At 31.6% G+C, this 18484-nt stretch overlaps 4 protein-coding genes across 15 annotated transcripts in view; 3 read left to right on the top strand and 1 right to left on the bottom strand.

Moving 5' to 3' along the window:
* The first annotated feature begins 3284 nt into the window (after positions 1–3284).
* Positions 3285–5100, top strand: LOC112048163 (39S ribosomal protein L17, mitochondrial). The gene is made up of 2 exons (XM_024085574.2): positions 3285–3639; positions 4636–5100. The coding sequence occupies exons 1-2, from the start codon at positions 3442–3444 to the stop codon at positions 5038–5040; spliced, it is 603 nt and encodes a 200-aa protein (XP_023941342.1). The 5' UTR covers positions 3285–3441; the 3' UTR covers positions 5041–5100.
* A 1266-nt stretch (positions 5101–6366) lies between these two features.
* Positions 6367–10153, top strand: LOC112048162 (ribokinase). Its single transcript, XM_024085573.2, has 6 exons — positions 6367–6591; positions 7882–8014; positions 8096–8380; positions 8471–8592; positions 8678–8828; positions 9918–10153. Exons 1-6 carry the CDS (start codon positions 6524–6526, stop codon positions 10104–10106), a joined length of 948 nt encoding a protein of 315 aa, XP_023941341.1. The 5' UTR covers positions 6367–6523; the 3' UTR covers positions 10107–10153.
* LOC112048161 (uncharacterized) lies at positions 10141–16282 on the bottom strand. Its single transcript, XM_052886279.1, has one exon. The coding sequence runs from the start codon at positions 15998–16000 to the stop codon at positions 14612–14614; it is 1389 nt and encodes a 462-aa protein (XP_052742239.1). The 5' UTR covers positions 16001–16282; the 3' UTR covers positions 10141–14611.
* Positions 16283–17482: 1200 nt separating this feature from the next.
* LOC112048173 (YLP motif-containing protein 1) overlaps positions 17483–18484 on the top strand; it is a 36468-nt gene continuing 35466 nt past the window's right edge. For 7 of the 12 annotated variants that reach the window (XR_002887005.2, XR_002887007.2, XR_002887006.2 and 4 more), the window contains exon 1: positions 17484–17863. Coding sequence is in view for 6 of the 12 variants with exons in the window: in XM_024085592.2 (XP_023941360.1) it covers positions 17687–17863 (177 nt within the window). In the remaining 6 variants the exon portion in view is untranslated. Of the gene's footprint in view, positions 17864–18484 lie in introns of all 12 variants that reach the window. The other 5 variants (XR_002887004.2, XR_002887003.2, XM_024085588.2 and 2 more) reach the window with 2 other exon arrangements.

Raw genomic sequence — 18484 nt, 5'->3', positions numbered from 1 at the left:
ATGAAACTCACGAATAACATGGTAAAAGAATTTGGAAGTCAATCAGTAGATCCAGAGGTTATTTAGTTCAATAAATATTAAGCCAGACTTCTAAAGGTTATAGTTTTTGTTAGCAATTTTCCTCTTCTTTTTGAATCTTTTGGCAAATTGGAAATATCTTAAATAGTTTTTGATATTAAAAAAACAAACCCCTTATATTTTAGTTAATTGTTTATAACTTTTGCAATTTTTGCAAGCAGCCCTTTAATTTTTTCAAAAGCTTTTCAAATGTGTTTCCGAAAAAATGACACCTCAATCATAGTTCTAGGAGAAGGAGAAAAAGTTTCAATCTAAATGGCGTTTGTGAACTAGAACTAATGGGGTGTAATGCCACCAACTTTCCAACTCACGGCTGATAATTATAACTAAAAATTTCTTAAAAGAAGGAAAAACTCAGTATCTCATTTAGCTTTACCCAGGATTTGAACCCAGGACCTTGTGAACACATAGACTAACCACTGGACCACAGAGGCAGTCATGTTGACATATGGAACACTATAACGAAGTTCTTTATAATATGACTTCATTTTCCAAAGTAAGGCAGTGTACACCTCTAAAACTGAAGACATCTGAAGCATATTTGACCTGTAAAGTAAAATTAATTATCATGATTTTTTGATTTCCCTTCGTCAAAATTGTAAACAATTTTTACCAAAATTATATTAAACTAGCGGATGCCCGCTAGTTTAATATAACCACGCCACGCCACGTGGAAAGTTCAGTTTTTCACAAATCCCGCGGGAACCATAGATTTTCCGGGATATTCCTAAATTAATCCAGGGTAATATCTATCTTCGTTATAAATTTCAGCCAAATCGGTTCAGTAGTTGCGGCGTTAAAGAGTAACAGCTACCCTACCATACTCCCACCCAACACCTACTCTACCATACTCTACTCAACTCTACCTCTACCATAAGTATCCTATGTTCTTCTCCTAGATCTAAGCTCCTCTCCACCAATTTTTAGCCTAATCGGTCCAGCTGTTCTTGAGGTATAAGTGTTGTAACAAACCTGACTTTCTTTTATATTTATAGATTTCTCAGACAAATGACTCAGAAAAATGGTATGGAGTTATAATCTACAGTTCATATTAATTCTTAGTCTTGAGTAGGGAAGCTGAAGTTGTTACACTCCCTTCCCTCAGAAAGCATTTCCTAATATAATGTAATGCATAATTACCTTCATCTTATCGTAGGAACTTGGGTTTATATGTTTATCGTTTAAATCTATGGTTCTGGCACGTCCTCCTGCACCATCAGTAGCATAAGCCCGTTCAATGAAAGCCCATTGAGCATGCTGATTTCCAATGATCAAGTCCTTCTTCTGAAAATTATTACAGAAGCATTTTAACAAATGAGGAACATCATGAATATGATATACCTTGTTGTTATTAATCATATAATAAAATATATTTTCAGCGTCTTCATTACTATTATGAAGGCATTCTCTGTGTGTATCAGTTATTAATGAATTTATTGCAGCTACATTTGCAGAACCTTAATCACAGATCGTAGCTCTTAAAATAAATCCAGATTTAAATATTGCCTCAATTATTTCTCTAAGAATTCTTTTTAAATTTAAAGTCTTTATTCCATCACAGAGAAAATAATAAGCTAAAGGTATTTTCCAAGATGGAAATAAGCCACGTAACATAAAAACTAAAACTTTATCTGCAACATTATTTGCTCGTTCACCACCTATGTTCCTAGGTCTTCAAAACCCTCAATAACCCCAGAATGAATATTAAAAAATAAATTTTTGTTGACAGCCATTTCATCAAACAACAATATACACTGCAAACCCATAGTCTGTGTGTTCTTAGCACAATCAGCCAAATGCTGGAAAATAAATTTATTAATACCTGGTCTCACAGGTATTTTAGTTAATAGAGAGTTTGTAGTTGATTTGGATAGGAATATTAAATATTTCTGTAAGAATTTGTAAAAATTAAGGGTCAACTTAAATAATGTAAGTGCAAAGATTTTCTCATCATTAGTGTATCTAGGAGATTTGACTTTAGAATCAGATAATCTTAACTGTGAATCCACTAATAATTTCCCAAACTGAGTTAACAAAGGATAATTTGAAATAAAATATTGTCCTTACTAGCACAAAGTTTTGACTATAATTGTTAGCATTTGTAAGTCTCATTGCGCAACATTTGTTTTAATGTTCTAATATTCTGACGTAACTTTTGCTTCCTAGGAGTTTCAAACTTAGCTGATCGAACTCTAGGAATTATGTCAGACTTTCTATGAAGCTTGTGTCTAAAATGAGGCCTAACATGCACAAAGGGATTCTGTGAAGCAGAAGGCAGGGGATCAGGTAAAATTGAACTCTGTAAATATTCGGACTGGGATTGTGAGCCTAGACAGACACTATTTGTAGAAATATAATTGATTGTTCGTTAATATTGACATTTAATGCGTTAGTCTGCATTTCAGGCTATTTGTTTGTTTGTGAAGTAGTAGTTACATGGTCAACTATCGTTTATTCGTATTTATTAGGCCCGATGAAAGATACCTCTAGGAACTTGGAATTTGTAGGTGCTAGAACAGCGTTTTGGTTTAAATCACTAATTTCCAAATTCAAAGTAAGTATCGCACTTAGTTAACCTTAACCTATGATTAATAACATAGCAAGGTAAACAGGAATATTTACGCAAAAACAGGCAATTGATCAACCATACCTTCCATCTAGTAACATCAGTATATGGTACAGCACGTAAATTAATAGCTGTTTTACACTTAGGCACGCAACAGCGCTTCATTTTGAACGAAAAACAAAAACACTTTTGCACTTTTACTATCGAACACTGAAATTAACCGAGCACAAATCAAACTATAACTCTTTATTAACAATACTATACAGAAAATAAATAAATAGAAATAAAATCCTTGATAAATTGATTTGTAGTTTCCTGTAGTTCCACTGGTTTCACAGTTTCACTCAAGGAACATATTTACATTTCACTATAATTGCAGCCATGTTTTTTTACAAGGCAAAAATAAAACTTTAATAAAAAGGTTCAGCCAATCACAACAGAGCATAGACTGGCTTCGGTTCCGAAAATGATCGGATAATTAAAAAGGGATGTAAAAGGCATTTTCCATAAACACCACAATGTGTGCGTAAAGGATGGAGAATCCGTTAAATTGACGAATCTTTTGGCCGAAGGCACACTGGCGTGGTGGCTAGGTTTAAGATTATCTGTGACCTGCGCCTAAAAAGTATCTATTAATCTGTGGTAGTATTTAATGTATTAATCTGTGTATTTACTATTTATTAATCTGTGGCCTAAAAAGTAAAAAGAAAAACATAACCTAGAAATTTATCATAATTTAAAAAATACACCTATCTTAGCAATTCACTTCATATTTCACAACTCAAAATCCCATCAAAATGAATCAAGCAGACGTAACCAAATTAGTTTCTAAGTTACGGATAAAAGTGCCTGATAAACATCGTCGTCTAAGAAATATAAAAGGGCCTGAGGGCAGGCTAGACAAACTAAGAAAAACTGTAACAGGTTTAATTAAGTACGAAAGAATTGAGTTAAATCATCATAGGGCTGATGAAGCTCGTCAGTATGCTGAAAGGGTAATTATAAATTTGGTTACTTTGAGCTAATGATTTTTAGGTCTGTGTAAAGTGGGTACTCTGGCACCCACTTCACTTTTAAACCCCTGCAGATCCTTCAGATTCACGCGTTAGGCATAATATTCAACATATTCTTAAAACCTAAAGCATGTAATAGGATTTTAATACATATTTAAAAAAAATATTTTTAAAGACAATGTTATTGTTTATTTTCATAGAAGTACTAGGACCCAGGCCTTCAAAAAATATTAAATGGCGGTTATCAAATCCAAATTGAATCAGATAATTTACGCACACAAAATCAACAATCATATTGATTGTTGATTTTACAAACATACATGTTATGAACCTATGGATTCATATTATGTTTGTTCATATTATGTAGGTTTGTTTGTAAAATCAACTATAAAAAAAAATCAATCATCAAAATTCAATTTTCCCTTTGTCCCATACAGAATAATATTTTCACAACATAAATGTGATATGAAAATATTAATCTGTCTGGGACAAAGTGAAAATTTAAGTTAAAAAAGTCTGTGACCTATTTAGTAGATAATTAAGTTAACTTGGCTATTGCAAACACATTTCTTGTACTGTTGTAACTACAATAGAGAATAGCGACTAATTGAAACTTAATTCTATCATCATAATCATTTTCCATCCATCATCATCATCATCAACTGATGGATTCAATTCGCAGCAGATTCCATACGACGATCCCCGGCTGGGTTACCATTAAAAATCCATAGAAACATATTCATTATTGTAATGAATATAAATGTATGCATGTATGAGAAACCAGAGTTTGTATCAATGGGTATAAATTTCCTTTTCTTTGGGATGGCTTACCTTTGTCAAAATTCTACACCACTGATATCTAGTGCCAGAACATAGACTTAAAAACACAACAGTCTTAAATGACCCATTTTTAATGACCTACAGTTCAGTTTCAGTTTTGAGTGGGCTACTATACTAATTAGATGACTTTATTTGCAGCTCATTTCAGAGGCAATTATGCATGGCGACTGTCACAAACCTACAATGGACATTGCAGACTACTGGTTGCTAGAAAAAGAATTAATACACAAATTGTTCAAAGTTCTTGCGCCAAGGTTTGAAAATTGTAATACAGCTTTCACAAAGATGTACAAAGCACCAAGGGTAGTACCTGGAAGAAACATTGATAAGGCTATAATAGAGTTAAGAGGGAATCCGTATCCATCATTGACAAACAAACAGTGGAACAACAGACATCTTCTCCAAAATGTTTTACTAGATGCAGCAAAATATGAATACAGACAGGCAAAATATGCTGAAATGGCTGAAAAAATTGGTAAAAATGAAGATGCACAGCCAAAAAGTGATGATTCAGCCAATAGTAAACCTGTGGCTAATGTTTAGTGGATCAGTAGATTGAAAGTGTATTAAAATTAGATAAATAAAGTAAAATAGCTGTATGAATATTATTTTATTTTTAATTCCTGCTCTGTATTTGAAGCGTGAAATGGCCTTCAACATTAAGTATCATTTTTCTTAACATTATATAAATATGCTAATTCAATGATTAATAATAATTTAAAAATAGCAAAATGGAATTCATGTTTATTTAAGTTTACAGAATTACTTATACTCGTAGTCCAATAATTTCTATAACAAGAGGTTTTATGTATTCTTCTACTCAACTTTAAGACAGAAGTACGAAATTGCTTGAATGGGCCGTGCCTGAAGTGTCGTACGATGACGTCACGTACAATATCGCGACTGTTAGCCGAAGTCAATTTTTATGCGAACTTTTAATGCAAGGAAAATCATAACTATTTGGTATGTTTAAATTAAACAAAAATTTGTGTATTTGTATATATAAAAGCTTTAATGTAACAAAGTTTAAAGTGATTATGCGTACCTAGTACTATAACATATAGTAACATTCTCCATTTTTAAAAAATATTCACCCTCTCGTATCATGCGGTGTGAATGAATAATGTTAATTGTTTTTAAATGTTAGCTTTCTGTATTCTCCGTTGGAAACAAAAAAACTCGTGATAAAATTATTTCGATATGTTAATGAAGTAATTCCCGAGATATAGAATTTTAAAGTGAATGCGCGGTGATCAACTCGCGTTTAACGCCGTGACGTCATCAAACAACATTTGCTCGCCCGTTAAAGGCAATTTCGTACTTCTGCCTAACCTACGGTTAGAATTGAAAGATTCTTTTTGTGTTAAAAAGCCCATTTATGGAGGAAGGCTATAAGCTACACAACATCAAGCTACGACCAATAGGAGCAAAGCACCGATCAAAAATGTGCCCAAAACGGGGAAAACAATGTTCGGTCGTCGGCTAGTCTTAATATATAAATGCGAAACGTCATTCACACGAAATCTCGAAAACTGCTTGACGTACAAATATGAAATTTGGCAGGGAGGTAAGTAGTCTATAGTTAGTAGGTTGCAGACCAAATGTTGTGTGATGACGTCACGTACAATATCGCGACCGTTAGTGAGAGTCGATATTTATGCGAACTTTGAATGCATGTAAAATCATAAATATTTAGTATTTTTAAATAAAACAAAAACTAGTGTATTTTTATAAATAAAAGCTCTACTTTAACGAAGTTTCAAATGATTTTACGTACCTATTTACATTATTCATTGTGATACGTAAACCTACTATTTAAATACAATATTACAATCGTATCGGATGGTGTAAAACTGACTGATACTGTAGTGTTGTAGCCTGTAGGTATAACCGAATTGTTGAGGAACACCACAATGGCACAATCGCTTATCTGAGACAGATAAAACTCGTCTTCTTGCAAATAAACAAGTTTGCGACTACTAGTGATTTTATTATTCACTTATTTTATATTTTTATAAAATTAGAAATGCAGGCTGAAAATAAGGATAAATCTAAAATTGTAGTTGTCGGATCTTGCGGAATTGATTTTACAACGTATGTATACTTACCTACTTATATTTATTTGTGCGTAAATATCTATTAGAAAATGAACTTGATTGTTGTTTATGGAAAGTTCAAGACGTGTACCTACGTAGGTGCACACAGGTTTCTTCTAATTAAGTTATATGATTACTTAGTATAGGTTATCTACCGACTTGCATCTTATTTGTAAGTAGGTATGTTAAGTAAATCTCAAAAAAAAAATCATGAGATGATTATGACTCCTACAGTACCTCACGAAGATCACATTTTTATCATGTAACTTTTTTAATGCATTTCATGATAATGTGGCATAATCTATGCTTGTTGCCGTCCATGTGAAATACCGGACAAACGTGATAATGTCTGGTTAAATTAAAAAAAAACAATAAGTTTTAGATTTTTTATACATTAAGTAAAAAACTTACCTACTTCTAATTGTAAATCGTGGGTGCAAGTAAGTACGTACCTAGTATATGAATTTATCATACCTACGTGCGAATGTATGGCTTCGGGTAGATCTAATTTCTCTTCATTGGAATTTTCGCTCCAATGGGTTCGACCGGTCAAAGCTAATACGGCGCCTCTACGATTTGGTGCCTTAGTATACTATGACGGGTGGCGTTTTATAGCGGGAAATTTAAAAGTAACGCGTTTTAAAAACTAATTCGAGCTTTGAAATTGATGTTATACCTATATTAAGAAAGCTTTAAGACAGTGTGGCGTTATATTTGACCTTAATAATAATAATAAGAATTCATGGCAAAATAAAACACAAAACACTGCTTTCATATATTTCTTATAATATTGTCAATTTTCTCATCCATTACTAGATACAGTAACCTATTTTTGGTAAAAATACCAATGGAAAGTAAAAATTGTTATAATATACCGAAATACTAAACAGGTTTTAAATAATCCTAGCTTTTTTATGTAAACACTTATGTAATAAAATTTTAGACCTATTTTAATTCATCAACGACAAACTATTTAACGGGTTACTTCAGAGCCAGGCCTCCTTATAAGAGCTCCTATGCAGACTTGCGGACTTGCGGGACTTGCTGACTAGAATATCAAACTAATTTACAATCACTATCAAATGTTATGACTAGGCCAAATACAGCTAGCTCCAGAACTCAATATTAATAGCGGGCTTAAGTTTTTACAACGGATATAGCTATTAGACAAAGCTTTAATATATTTTTTTATTTTTAAGGTTTATATAGTTCAATTTATTTGAATTTTGGAACAGCACAGAACGTCATTATAATTATTATAAATTATTCTTCAATTTTATGGTTTCAGATATGCGCCAAGACTTCCTTTGCCTGGTGAAACGCTTATAGGTAATAAGTTCACAACAAGCTTCGGAGGCAAAGGCGCTAATCAAAGTGTTGCTGCTGCTAAAACTGGTGGCAATGTGTACATGATTTGTAGGGTGGGTTTTAAATATAACTTCATGCCATTATGACTATATAAATACAAAGTGACATTACTTATTTATTAATGTTTTCTCAAGGTGGGTGATGATCTTTGGGGCGAAAAATATAAAGAGCATTTAAAAAACGCGGGAATTGACGTAACTAACGCACATGTGACTAAAGATACTACAACTGGAATTGCTCAAATATCAGTAGCTGATAATGGAGAGAATCAAATTGTTATAGTCCCCGGTGCTAATAAACATCTTAGCAAATCTGATGTTGAAAATGCTAAAGAACTAATAAAAACAGCAGACGTGCTTATTGGACAATTAGAGACTCCATATGAAACTACTTTAGAAGCATTTAAATTAAATAACGGAGTAAGTTGCATATGCTATTAAAATTAAATTTGATTAAATTATTTTGAATAGGTACTAACCTACCTATTATATTTTATAAATCAATTTCAGATCAAACTACTAAATGCTGCTCCTGCCATGGCACACATTCAAACAATTCTACCTTATTGTACAATTTTGTGTGTAAATGAACCTGAAGCTTCATTGCTTGTTAATTTTAATGTCAATGTATCGTAAGTAAAAATGGTTAAACCTGTTTATTGAGAATATGGTGTAAACTCATGTTAAATTGTTATTCAAGTTATAATTTATTTTCAGTAATATTAAAATTGCACTTCACAAACTATTAGAAAGTGGATGCCAAACGGCTATAATAACATTAGGTGAAAAAGGTGCTGCTTACTCCTTGAAAAGTACAGGCGAATGTGTTCATGTTTTCGGCAACAAAGTAACCGCTATTGATACAACAGTAAGAAATTTATTTACAAAATTAAAAGTATACCTTTAATATGCAAGTACTTATACGTATGATATGGAGTAGAAGTCCAGAGATCAAATTTGATCTTTGATTTTTTTTTAATAAATTACTGTTTATGTCGTTGCATATAGTTGGTAATAAATCTTCTATAGCTACTGGGTTTCCCGTAAATAATAGGACATACTGCAGAGTCATAGCTGACATCAAGACCTCCTAATTTAACAAAATATATGTTTGCCGAAATTTTCCGGTTTTTAAGTTACCCAAAAAAAAAAACATTTTTCAAAAATTTCATTTGACGACTTTATCAACTTACCTTATTTACCTAGTTCTAATAGTCTCTGAGCTAAACTGCGGACAGAAATACGGCCGGGAAATAAAAGGGTTCCTAGTTGCAACGGCAATGCTTGGCTTTTTATTACACTTTTCACGTTTATTTGTCATTACATAATAAACATGTTTTTGATCTAAAAGTTCATAAAAAAAAATGGTTTAACATAAAAAAAAATTATGCCCGTTTTTTGGAAAAAAAATACTTTGTAGTAAAAAATATTATTTTTTCTGTAGGTGAAACAAGTATTCAAAAATAATTATCAAGTTAAAAATCAAGACTTAGGTAGTTTTTCAGCACATGCTAGGACTAAATTGCACTGAAGGTAGAGATTTTTGTATTTTAGTAGGCCTTGATGGCAGCTATCATTCTGCAAAGTATGTCGTACTATTTACGGACAGTTTTTCTGTGATAGTTTTCTTGAAATTTGTTGGTTATGCAAAGCTTGAGTGTGTCCTTTAGTCATTTTTATTCATAAAAAATGATTTTTAGTCAAATTTATAATATTTTAATTTCATATTTAATGAATATACTTTCATTAAAACTACGATTTTATTAATATTTTAGCTTTTATAAAATAATTTATATTAATAATAATAAAAAAATTTAATTACTATGTTATGATGCCTGAAAATCTGTTGTTTTTGCTTGAAAATCTAACATACATTTATTTTAACTTTTATTGTATTGGGGAGTAGTGTGCCAGTTTAAGGAGCGTCCTAATTTTTTATAAATAATTTCTTTTATAGGGCGCTGGAGATGCATTTGTTGGTGCATTGGCTAGTCTTCTTGTAAATGACAAAATTCAACCATTTCATCAATTAATTGGTGCAGCTTGTGAATATGCTACGATGACAGTAACAACAGAAGGAACACAAACAAGTTATCCAGGGAATTATATTCCATTTACCAAAAAATATGATTATGTTACTCTGTAATAAAATAATTGAGATACAAAATTAAACACGTGGATTTAGAAATAAAACATTTATTTGCTTGTCTAGAACATATTCTATATTTAAGCACAAAACATTTTTAAATTTAATGAAATGCTATATAACGCATAATGATTGAATGTAACTTAAATTAAAGAAAATAATATTAAAAATTACACTAATTAAAAGTAAACAATAATTTTTCTAGCACTCTTCCTTACTCATGCTGAAATATAATGATCATAATAATTATATTACATAACTATTGGTACGAGTACCTTAATCTAGTTTATTTTTCAAGGTAAAGAAAACCAACATTTATTGTATTATGGAACAAAGCACACATACGTAATTTTAAGTGGACAACAATTAACTATAATATAGCAAACTTTAGGTCGCAGCTATGCAGCAGTTCCTACGTAATATTGGAAAATTATTAATATTTTATGAAAAATTTAGTAGCTCAGCTTAGTAGTAGTTTATTTATTAAGAATAAGTGTTTTTGAATAAACAAACTACGCTGTATAATTGTTTTACATTATTTATTTTGTTGAATATATAATTAATTAATTAGCATGCAATAATAAGCTTACTGATTATACGTTATTATTAGATTACAGATTGGCTCAGTAATAAGTTCTAAAATCTGATTAAATAGTTCGTTATGCCCACTACCCTTATCTATTCTTTGGGGATTTTGACTTAAAGACAAATGTTATTAGTATTTAATTCAATTACTCATTGAACCATTTTGTTTTATATAGTTTCAGCTATTAAAAATTAATTAAAATATATACTTCTTATCTGACCAACAATAACGATGACGAAGGGCCAAGTTACCTAAGTTGGATGCGGTAATTACAAACAGCACAACAAATCGCACAGTGTCGAAACTGAATTTATTATGAGAAGTGAAAAAAAAAAACAAAATACATACATAATAATATACCAAGTACGTTTCTAAGCTTCCCTCATACACACCTCATAATAGATTTGTTTGTATTTAATGACAATTTAACAGGACTCTTTAGAAAATATCTAAAGGAATGATTGGACAGTAACATGGAGTGCTACACTCTCGATTATCAAATAAAATGTCAAACATGGATGACGTCACGCAGTACGCTTACGTGCCTACGTGGTTTTCTTGGGCTGCTCCAGGAACTTTAAATTATACAATTATTATGTACTCATTGGATTACACAAGGATAATAGCCTGGTTTATCTTAGTTTTAAATTAAAATCAATATTATAAATTATATTTCATCCAGTGCTCTAAGCAGAGCTATATTAAATAAAATTGAGCAGTAAACCATACTGAACTCTAAAGCTAAACGCATTAGGTATATTATACATTGATTTAAATAATTTTCAAACTACCTACACTTAGAACATTGAGGGTAGTTACGGGTTTTTCATTTACTCAAGGAAATTCTCTAAGGCCTAGTTCGGACTACTTAAGTATTTGATTTACGAACTCGACTAAAATACTAATGTAGTCTGTATGGCCTATTAGAGGTCATATAGACCGTACAGACTATTTTAGTATTTTAGTCAAGTAGGAACAATTTTTGGGCGATAAAAATTGTTCATACTCGAATAAAATACTAAAGTAGTCTGTACGGCCGATTAGTGATATATCAGTATTTTTTTCATTTTGAATGAGTCAGGAGTAGCATTTTGCGAAAATTTTGGATTCGGATTGCAGGTTGGACCACTGATTATAAGATGAAACCACAGAATATTTTCAATGGTTAATGAGTTATCTATGCTCTATCATAACTGTCAATTCCTCGACATTTTGGTTTTCTTTAACATCTATGGTGATTCAATTAATGTTACCAGTTACGCAAAAATGATACGAGTTTTTCATAACAAAATGATGTGACGAATAAAAGAAATAGTGGTTGGATAATTTAAAGTACAAACACGCGGCGCCTGTATAATTTGTAGAATTAACAAGCATGTAGATTAATATGTATATTTTTATATGCTTAAATATTTAAAAAAGAATTAATATTAGTGAATAGGAATAGTGATAGATGATAGTAAAAATACTAGCTATTAATTGAGTATAAGAATATATTTATGGCAACAACTTGCGGAAGTATCGTACGCATCGTTAGGCTATTGCAATCATAGATTTACGATTCTGTACATTGCAATGGTTCGCAATAGTTTTTAAACTAGCGGACGCCCGCGACTTGTCCCGCGTGGAAATGAACTTTCAAGCCCTATTTCACCACTTTAAGGGTTAAATTTTTCAAATTTTTGAATTACTTTTTATTTCGTATTTTTTAACAAATTTTTTAAAACTAACTCTAAAAATGAAGGACTTTCCATACAAGTTTTCAACCCCTATATCACCCCCTTCTCATTTTATTGTCGCAATAAATAGTATCCTATAATCTTCTCCGTATTATGACCTTAGACCGTGCCAAGATTCATTTGAATTCATTCAGTAGTTTCAGCGTGATGCCCGAATAACAAAAAAATACGGACAGACAAAAAATCGAAAAAGAATTTTTTTAGCTTCAGTGTCGATTATGTAATGCCCCCAACAAAATTTTCAAAATATCTTCAATGTACAGAATTCGTATTATAAGTATAGATTCTAGATGGCGCTGTCGTCCGATATGCCACGCTAACGTTTGTTGTTACAAATGGTATATGTAAAATCTCCAATTGCGAATATAATTATTCGTTATTAGTTGAAGAATTGAATTTAACGAAATTATTAAATTGAATTCCTTTTTCTGTCGTCACCCGCTTAGTGAGAAAGACAGATTTTTTCATTTATCGGAAGACGAATCGGACAAGCTTGATCTTGAATAATGAATAAAAAGTAAAACTTCTTTACGCACGCTCGACTGGGCTGGTGCCATAATAGAAAGCTGGTTAATGCGTTAAGAAAAGTGTAATGGGGCCATTGAGGGAGAGCTTCTTCCGCTCCCCCTCAATGTCCGTTCGCCGGTAGTTTTACTCCAGACGTGTGGTCTAAAGCACACTCGTTTTTCTTTTTTGAAAATCTTTATGAAATTCCCTTCCCTTATGAAAGTCAAGAAAACTGTACAATACTGAATTATAATCATAGTGATTAAGATGATACTACAAGAATATTTTTGGTACTTATATAAATATAGACTGCAATGTTTTCGATATCGAAATGAATTAGTCAAAGCCGAGGGGCAAAAATTAAAAAAAAAATTGACGTTTAAGCAACCCGCCTTAATTTAAATTATCTAAACTTTTATTGTGGATTTTATTCCGTTGTCCACAGAGTAACATTAAACAAGTACTATTGATATTATTAAGTAAAGTACCAATCACGATCACTCTGAAGCTTTGTGACATTTCCAAATGTTGCCCTTCTTCAAAATTATAAATCACACCATTTTAGTGTATCTAGATAAAGGAAAAACTGATGCAGGACATGGACCTGTATTTGCAAAACTCATAGTTCCCCTACTCATGATGATATTGCAAGATACATTTTTTAGAATAGTTCATTATTAAAAATATTTTTTTATAACAATCATTATACTTTTATTATGGAAGTAAAATCATTTTAGCTAAAATTGTTCATGTAACAGTAGAAAAATTGTATTACAATCAATGATAAATATTGTACCTACTAAAACTACTAAAGTGCTTTATTTGACACAAATGTATTTTTTTTTCTTATTTTTAATTATTATATTATTTATCTAAGGCATTCTGATACACTTAAATATACTGTGATTTAATTTTAAACAAATATTATGTACTGTTAAGTCAATAACAAAATATGAAATATATAAATATTTCATGTAAATAATATTATATACCTATCCAACTTATACATAATCATTAGGATTTTTTTTATAATTAGTTTTTGTCAATATGCATGTATAATCCGTATATGCATTTTTGATGAGAAAAACCTTTTTATGTTGTTTACAGGGATGACTGATTTTCTTAGTGCATATTATCTTGATCATGTTATAGGTATGCAGTCCATGGTCGTAGGTATAGTAATATAAATCATTATAGGTAGTTTTCATAATACATATTAATTAAATTTCAAGTCTTAAATGGAAAACATGTGAGGAAACCTGTATACATGAGAATTTTCTTAATTCTCTGTGTGTGAAGTCTGCCAGCCAGCATGGTGGACTAATACCTAAGGCCTGTCATTCTGAGAGGAGACACTTGCTCAACAGTGAGCCGAATATTGGTTGTTAATGATGATGACTAAAATAGATAAATAGATAGAATTTTCAAGAATATACTCAACTAGTTTTGCATGTAGGTTGAGTTTAGACCAGGTAAAAATCCATATTTTTGCAGGCTAGTTATTCAAATAAATTTCTGTCAGTTGAATTGTTTATCTATTTTATAAATAACAAATTAGATGGAATTGTAGGACGATAATATGAGTTTAGGTCTCTCAATAGTCAGTTTAGAAATATAACTCTGTAGCATAGTGAGATGTTATAATATTTATGAATATGAATGTTGTTATTTAATTAATAGAAAACATATAATCTTTTTAAGTCTGTTTCATTCACAATTTGTAATAGTACCTGTAAGTCATCTGAACTTGAAATATATTTTGGAGCACCTAAAAATTCTACAGATTTTTCATCTAGTTCTATGGAATATTTTAGATTTCTAGGACACGTAACAGATTTTAGGCACTTCCCGTTAACTACTTTTTTAAATATCACATGTGTAACATCTTCTAATTTTAGTGTAGAAGGAATATTTAAATTGTTATGTACTTCATTTTTTGGGATAATTTCCATGTTTTGATTAGTTGTGTCTTTATTAATTGCTTTATTCTGTAAATGTGGATATGGTAGGTGTTCCTCGATACCTTTTTGTAGGGCTTCATCTAATATCGAGGGACTATGTGGATTGTCAAATTCTGGTTCACTTTGTTCGTCCTTTGTTATAGGCTTATTGTCAGAGCTGAACTGGGCGACGTCCGCTATTAGTTTATTTACATCTGTATTGTCAACCTCCATGGGTGTCTCATTTTTGACAGCCTTACCTAACAGCATTGCTTCTACATCATTGGATTCCAGACTGTCTTTTAAGTCTATATTGCTGTTTTGACTTTTTTGTTCAGAATTACTTTCCGGCGTAGTGTTATCGTTAAGGATATCCATAATTGAAGGGAATTCTTCAACTTTGTTGTCAGCAGGCTCGGCTTTAATTGAACTCAGTTCAGGTTTCTCATTATACATCAGATCTTCAAGTTCTGCTGCTATACGATCATATACTTTATCATTTTGAGGTTCATCTTTTTTTGGGAAATAATCTATACACCATTCCTCAGATGGCAATATATCAGCACTGACCTTCGGTAACAAGTCTGATAGAGTAAGTTCAATATTAATATTATTGTTGTTATCCTTTGAAGTTGGGTCATTGAATACTATAGCGTACTGCTTAACCCTTGATTTAATGTTTTCATAGTTCACATTTCCATTTTTTAGTGGGGTCTTCTTTAATATGTTAATTTCTTTCAATATAGTGTTTGATGAGTTTATAGTAGATGATGCAACCTTGTTGTTGACATGTTTTCTTGTGTTGACTAAGTTTTTTGCTGGGTGAGGATTATATGCGTTTCTGTGGACCATTACCATGCCGTTTTCATTATTTTTTAATCTCGTGTTTGCAACATTTGTTACCGGTTTGTTTCCTTGCTGTGTCTTCTGCGTCTTAGGTGATGAACTGCTTTCGTATTGGATTTTTACTTTGGTGAATTTGCCTAGAATCTTAGCAAAGTCCATTCGCGTCACTACCACTGTACAATCACGGCATTTGCCGTCTTTATACAAACGTTCTAAATGTTTAGACATTTTTAAACTTCTTCCCCTTTTCCCCTCGCGTCTTTTGTACGAAATCATGGTAAATATTGGTTAATAAAAACTATTGTTTTTAAAATTAATAACAGATGAATCGGAATACAGACGAAAACTAGTCACATTTCCCGCGCAGCAGTTTTTATAAACATTTAACTTCTACATTTCATCATGTTACAATATACTAATAATTAATCACAATTTATGATTAATGGAGTGTTTAAACATGAAAATTACTTATTTTCAGTGTAAAACTAACTTAAAAACTGTAAACGCTACCTAACAAGCAGCTCAAATTCCACCAATTTCACACAAAAATGGCGACACATTAGTGTTGTTCTGACATTTCGTATGGTTATCGATAAAGTGAACAACTTCATTTAGATTTCGTACGGTAAAAATTAAGAATCATTAATGCATAAAAATAATATTTTGCAATTTTTGCATCAAAATATTTAAAGGTATATTTATTAGGCACAATTTATCATCAAATCTGATGATTTGCTCCAACTCTTAAATCTTATGAAGCAATCGGCAATCATAATGCCAAGTGTGACTGACTTACGCATGTGGGCCCTAACAATCATAGGTCTTGTGACTTTGGACTTTGGTTTATGTCCTGGTTTATGCGGTCATCCGCGCAAGTAGTTATAAAGAAAAGTTTTGAACGCATGCTCCTTGGTTGCCCAGTAACCTTTGAATTTCATTTAAGAACAGTGGTGTGCTATAATAAAAAAAGAAAAATAATACAACAAAACTCTTAACAACATGCAGAACGTACATAACCTACTTCTGCATGTTGTTAAGAGTCTTAAAAATTATTATTAGTGACATATATATAATATACCTAATATCTGTGTTTCTTTTTAGCAACTTAAAGATATGGAAAATTACATTCAATATATTACAATGGACTGTGTTGATAATATTAGAATGAAGCCAGACTGTTTTCCATCAAGATTTATAATTGGCAACCATATAGGAATCTTTAGGTAGATTTGCACTATCGTATATAATAAAATTATTAAGAATTATTCTTTCATTATAATTCACAGCGAATAACTGTATTAACGATAACTGTAAATACAAAATACGAAAGAATAGTTAAAGAATAGTTAGCGAATAACTGTAAATACAAAATACGAAAGAATAGTTAAAGAATAGTTAGCGAATAACTGTAAATACAAAATACGAAAGAATAGTTAACGTAAAGATAGCGCAAATGTATTTGGCGGTAAAGTTGTTTTGCTTTGTTTTAAATTTTTAAAATGTGACGTCACGCAGACGCACAACCAACAATACAGCCGTATGACCCATTTAATCTATATAAAGTTCTCCTGCTATTTTTATTGTTGTTCTTACGATATTCACTATGACATTGGACAGTAAAGGATCGATTGGTCGTTTTGATTACTATTGATTTTGATTGCAAAAAAGAAGAAAAATTTTTCATTTTATTTCTATCGATGTCCATAGATACATTACACATCACTACTTTACAAAGAACGCATAGTTGCAAGAGCGACTACGCTCCACACTAGCGTCAAGTTTTCAAATATCAAATTCAAAATGGCCGACGTGTTGTGAAAAGTCACTCAATATCACTATTAAATTCTTAAGATATAATTTCATTAATTCAGTCATTAATAGTGACGACAAATACATCTGTAATAGCCTTACATACATTAAATAATATTATAATAGAATTTAGTGATTACTGATCAGTCAAACATGGCATGGTCGATGCCCAACACGGGTCAATGGAACCCCGGCATAGCTATGACGCCCGATATGAACATGGGGTCTTATACGCAAGAGCAGTGGGCGCTAATGCAACAGCAGAATTGGCAGCAATGGTCCCAATGGCAACAACAGTATGCCCAATGGCAAAATCAATACGGCGGAGAGGTAAGACGCTAAGTTGTTCAGTTGCACCAGTTTGATAATCTTTATTGACCTTTTGTCAATATGTATTGTGTGTTGTGTCTAGATTTAGTTAGCATATAAAATTTGTCAACCAAAGGGAAGAGGAACCAAAGGGATATGTTTAGTTTTAGGACAATGTATGCCATAGAATAAAATGGTTAATTGGACTTGTTTTCTTTGAGTACGTTATGAATGAGCTGCCTCATTGATCTAATGGTTAGCCTATTTAGCTTAGTATAATAAGGTCCTAGGAGTACTGCATATTTCTTCTAATAAATTTTCAGTTAAATTCTCAGCCAAGAGTTGGTCTGTTGGTCCAGTTATTATCATTAACATCTTATAACAATCATCAGAGACGTGATAGCCCAGTTGATATGACCTCTGCCTTCGAATCAGAGGTGTAGGTTCGAATCCGGTCCAGGGCATGGACCTCCAACTATTCAGTTATGTGCATATTAAGAAATTAAATATCAATTGTCTGAAACAGTATAGGAAAATGTAATTTTGTTTATAATGATGACTTCAAGATTGATTGAATGAACTTGTAGCAAATTTTTATTGGCCAACTACATGAATAGGCCCACACCTAAATTTATTTATATA

This window comes from Bicyclus anynana, chromosome 16, assembly GCF_947172395.1.
Source record: "Bicyclus anynana chromosome 16, ilBicAnyn1.1, whole genome shotgun sequence".
Classification (NCBI taxonomy): domain Eukaryota; kingdom Metazoa; phylum Arthropoda; class Insecta; order Lepidoptera; family Nymphalidae; genus Bicyclus; species Bicyclus anynana.
The sequence above is the reverse complement of the archived record's forward strand: the minus strand, read 5'-3'. Positions and strand labels throughout refer to the sequence as shown.

Bases quoted from the DNA above. Each gene is read 5' to 3' on its own strand.
- LOC112048163 (XM_024085574.2), top strand. From the start codon at position 3,442: ATGAATCAAGCAGACGTAACCAAATTAGTTTCTAAGTTACGGATAAAA. The intron at 3,640-4,635 runs GTAATTATAAAT...CTTTATTTGCAG, and splicing joins CTCGTCAGTATGCTGAAAGG to CTCATTTCAGAGGCAATTAT.
- LOC112048162 (XM_024085573.2), top strand. From the start codon at position 6,524: ATGCAGGCTGAAAATAAGGATAAATCTAAAATTGTAGTTGTCGGATCT. The intron at 6,592-7,881 runs GTATGTATACTT...TTATGGTTTCAG, and splicing joins TGCGGAATTGATTTTACAAC to ATATGCGCCAAGACTTCCTT. The intron at 8,829-9,917 runs GTAAGAAATTTA...TTTCTTTTATAG, and splicing joins TAACCGCTATTGATACAACA to GGCGCTGGAGATGCATTTGT.
- LOC112048161 (XM_052886279.1), bottom strand. From the start codon at position 16,000: ATGATTTCGTACAAAAGACGCGAGGGGAAAAGGGGAAGAAGTTTAAAA.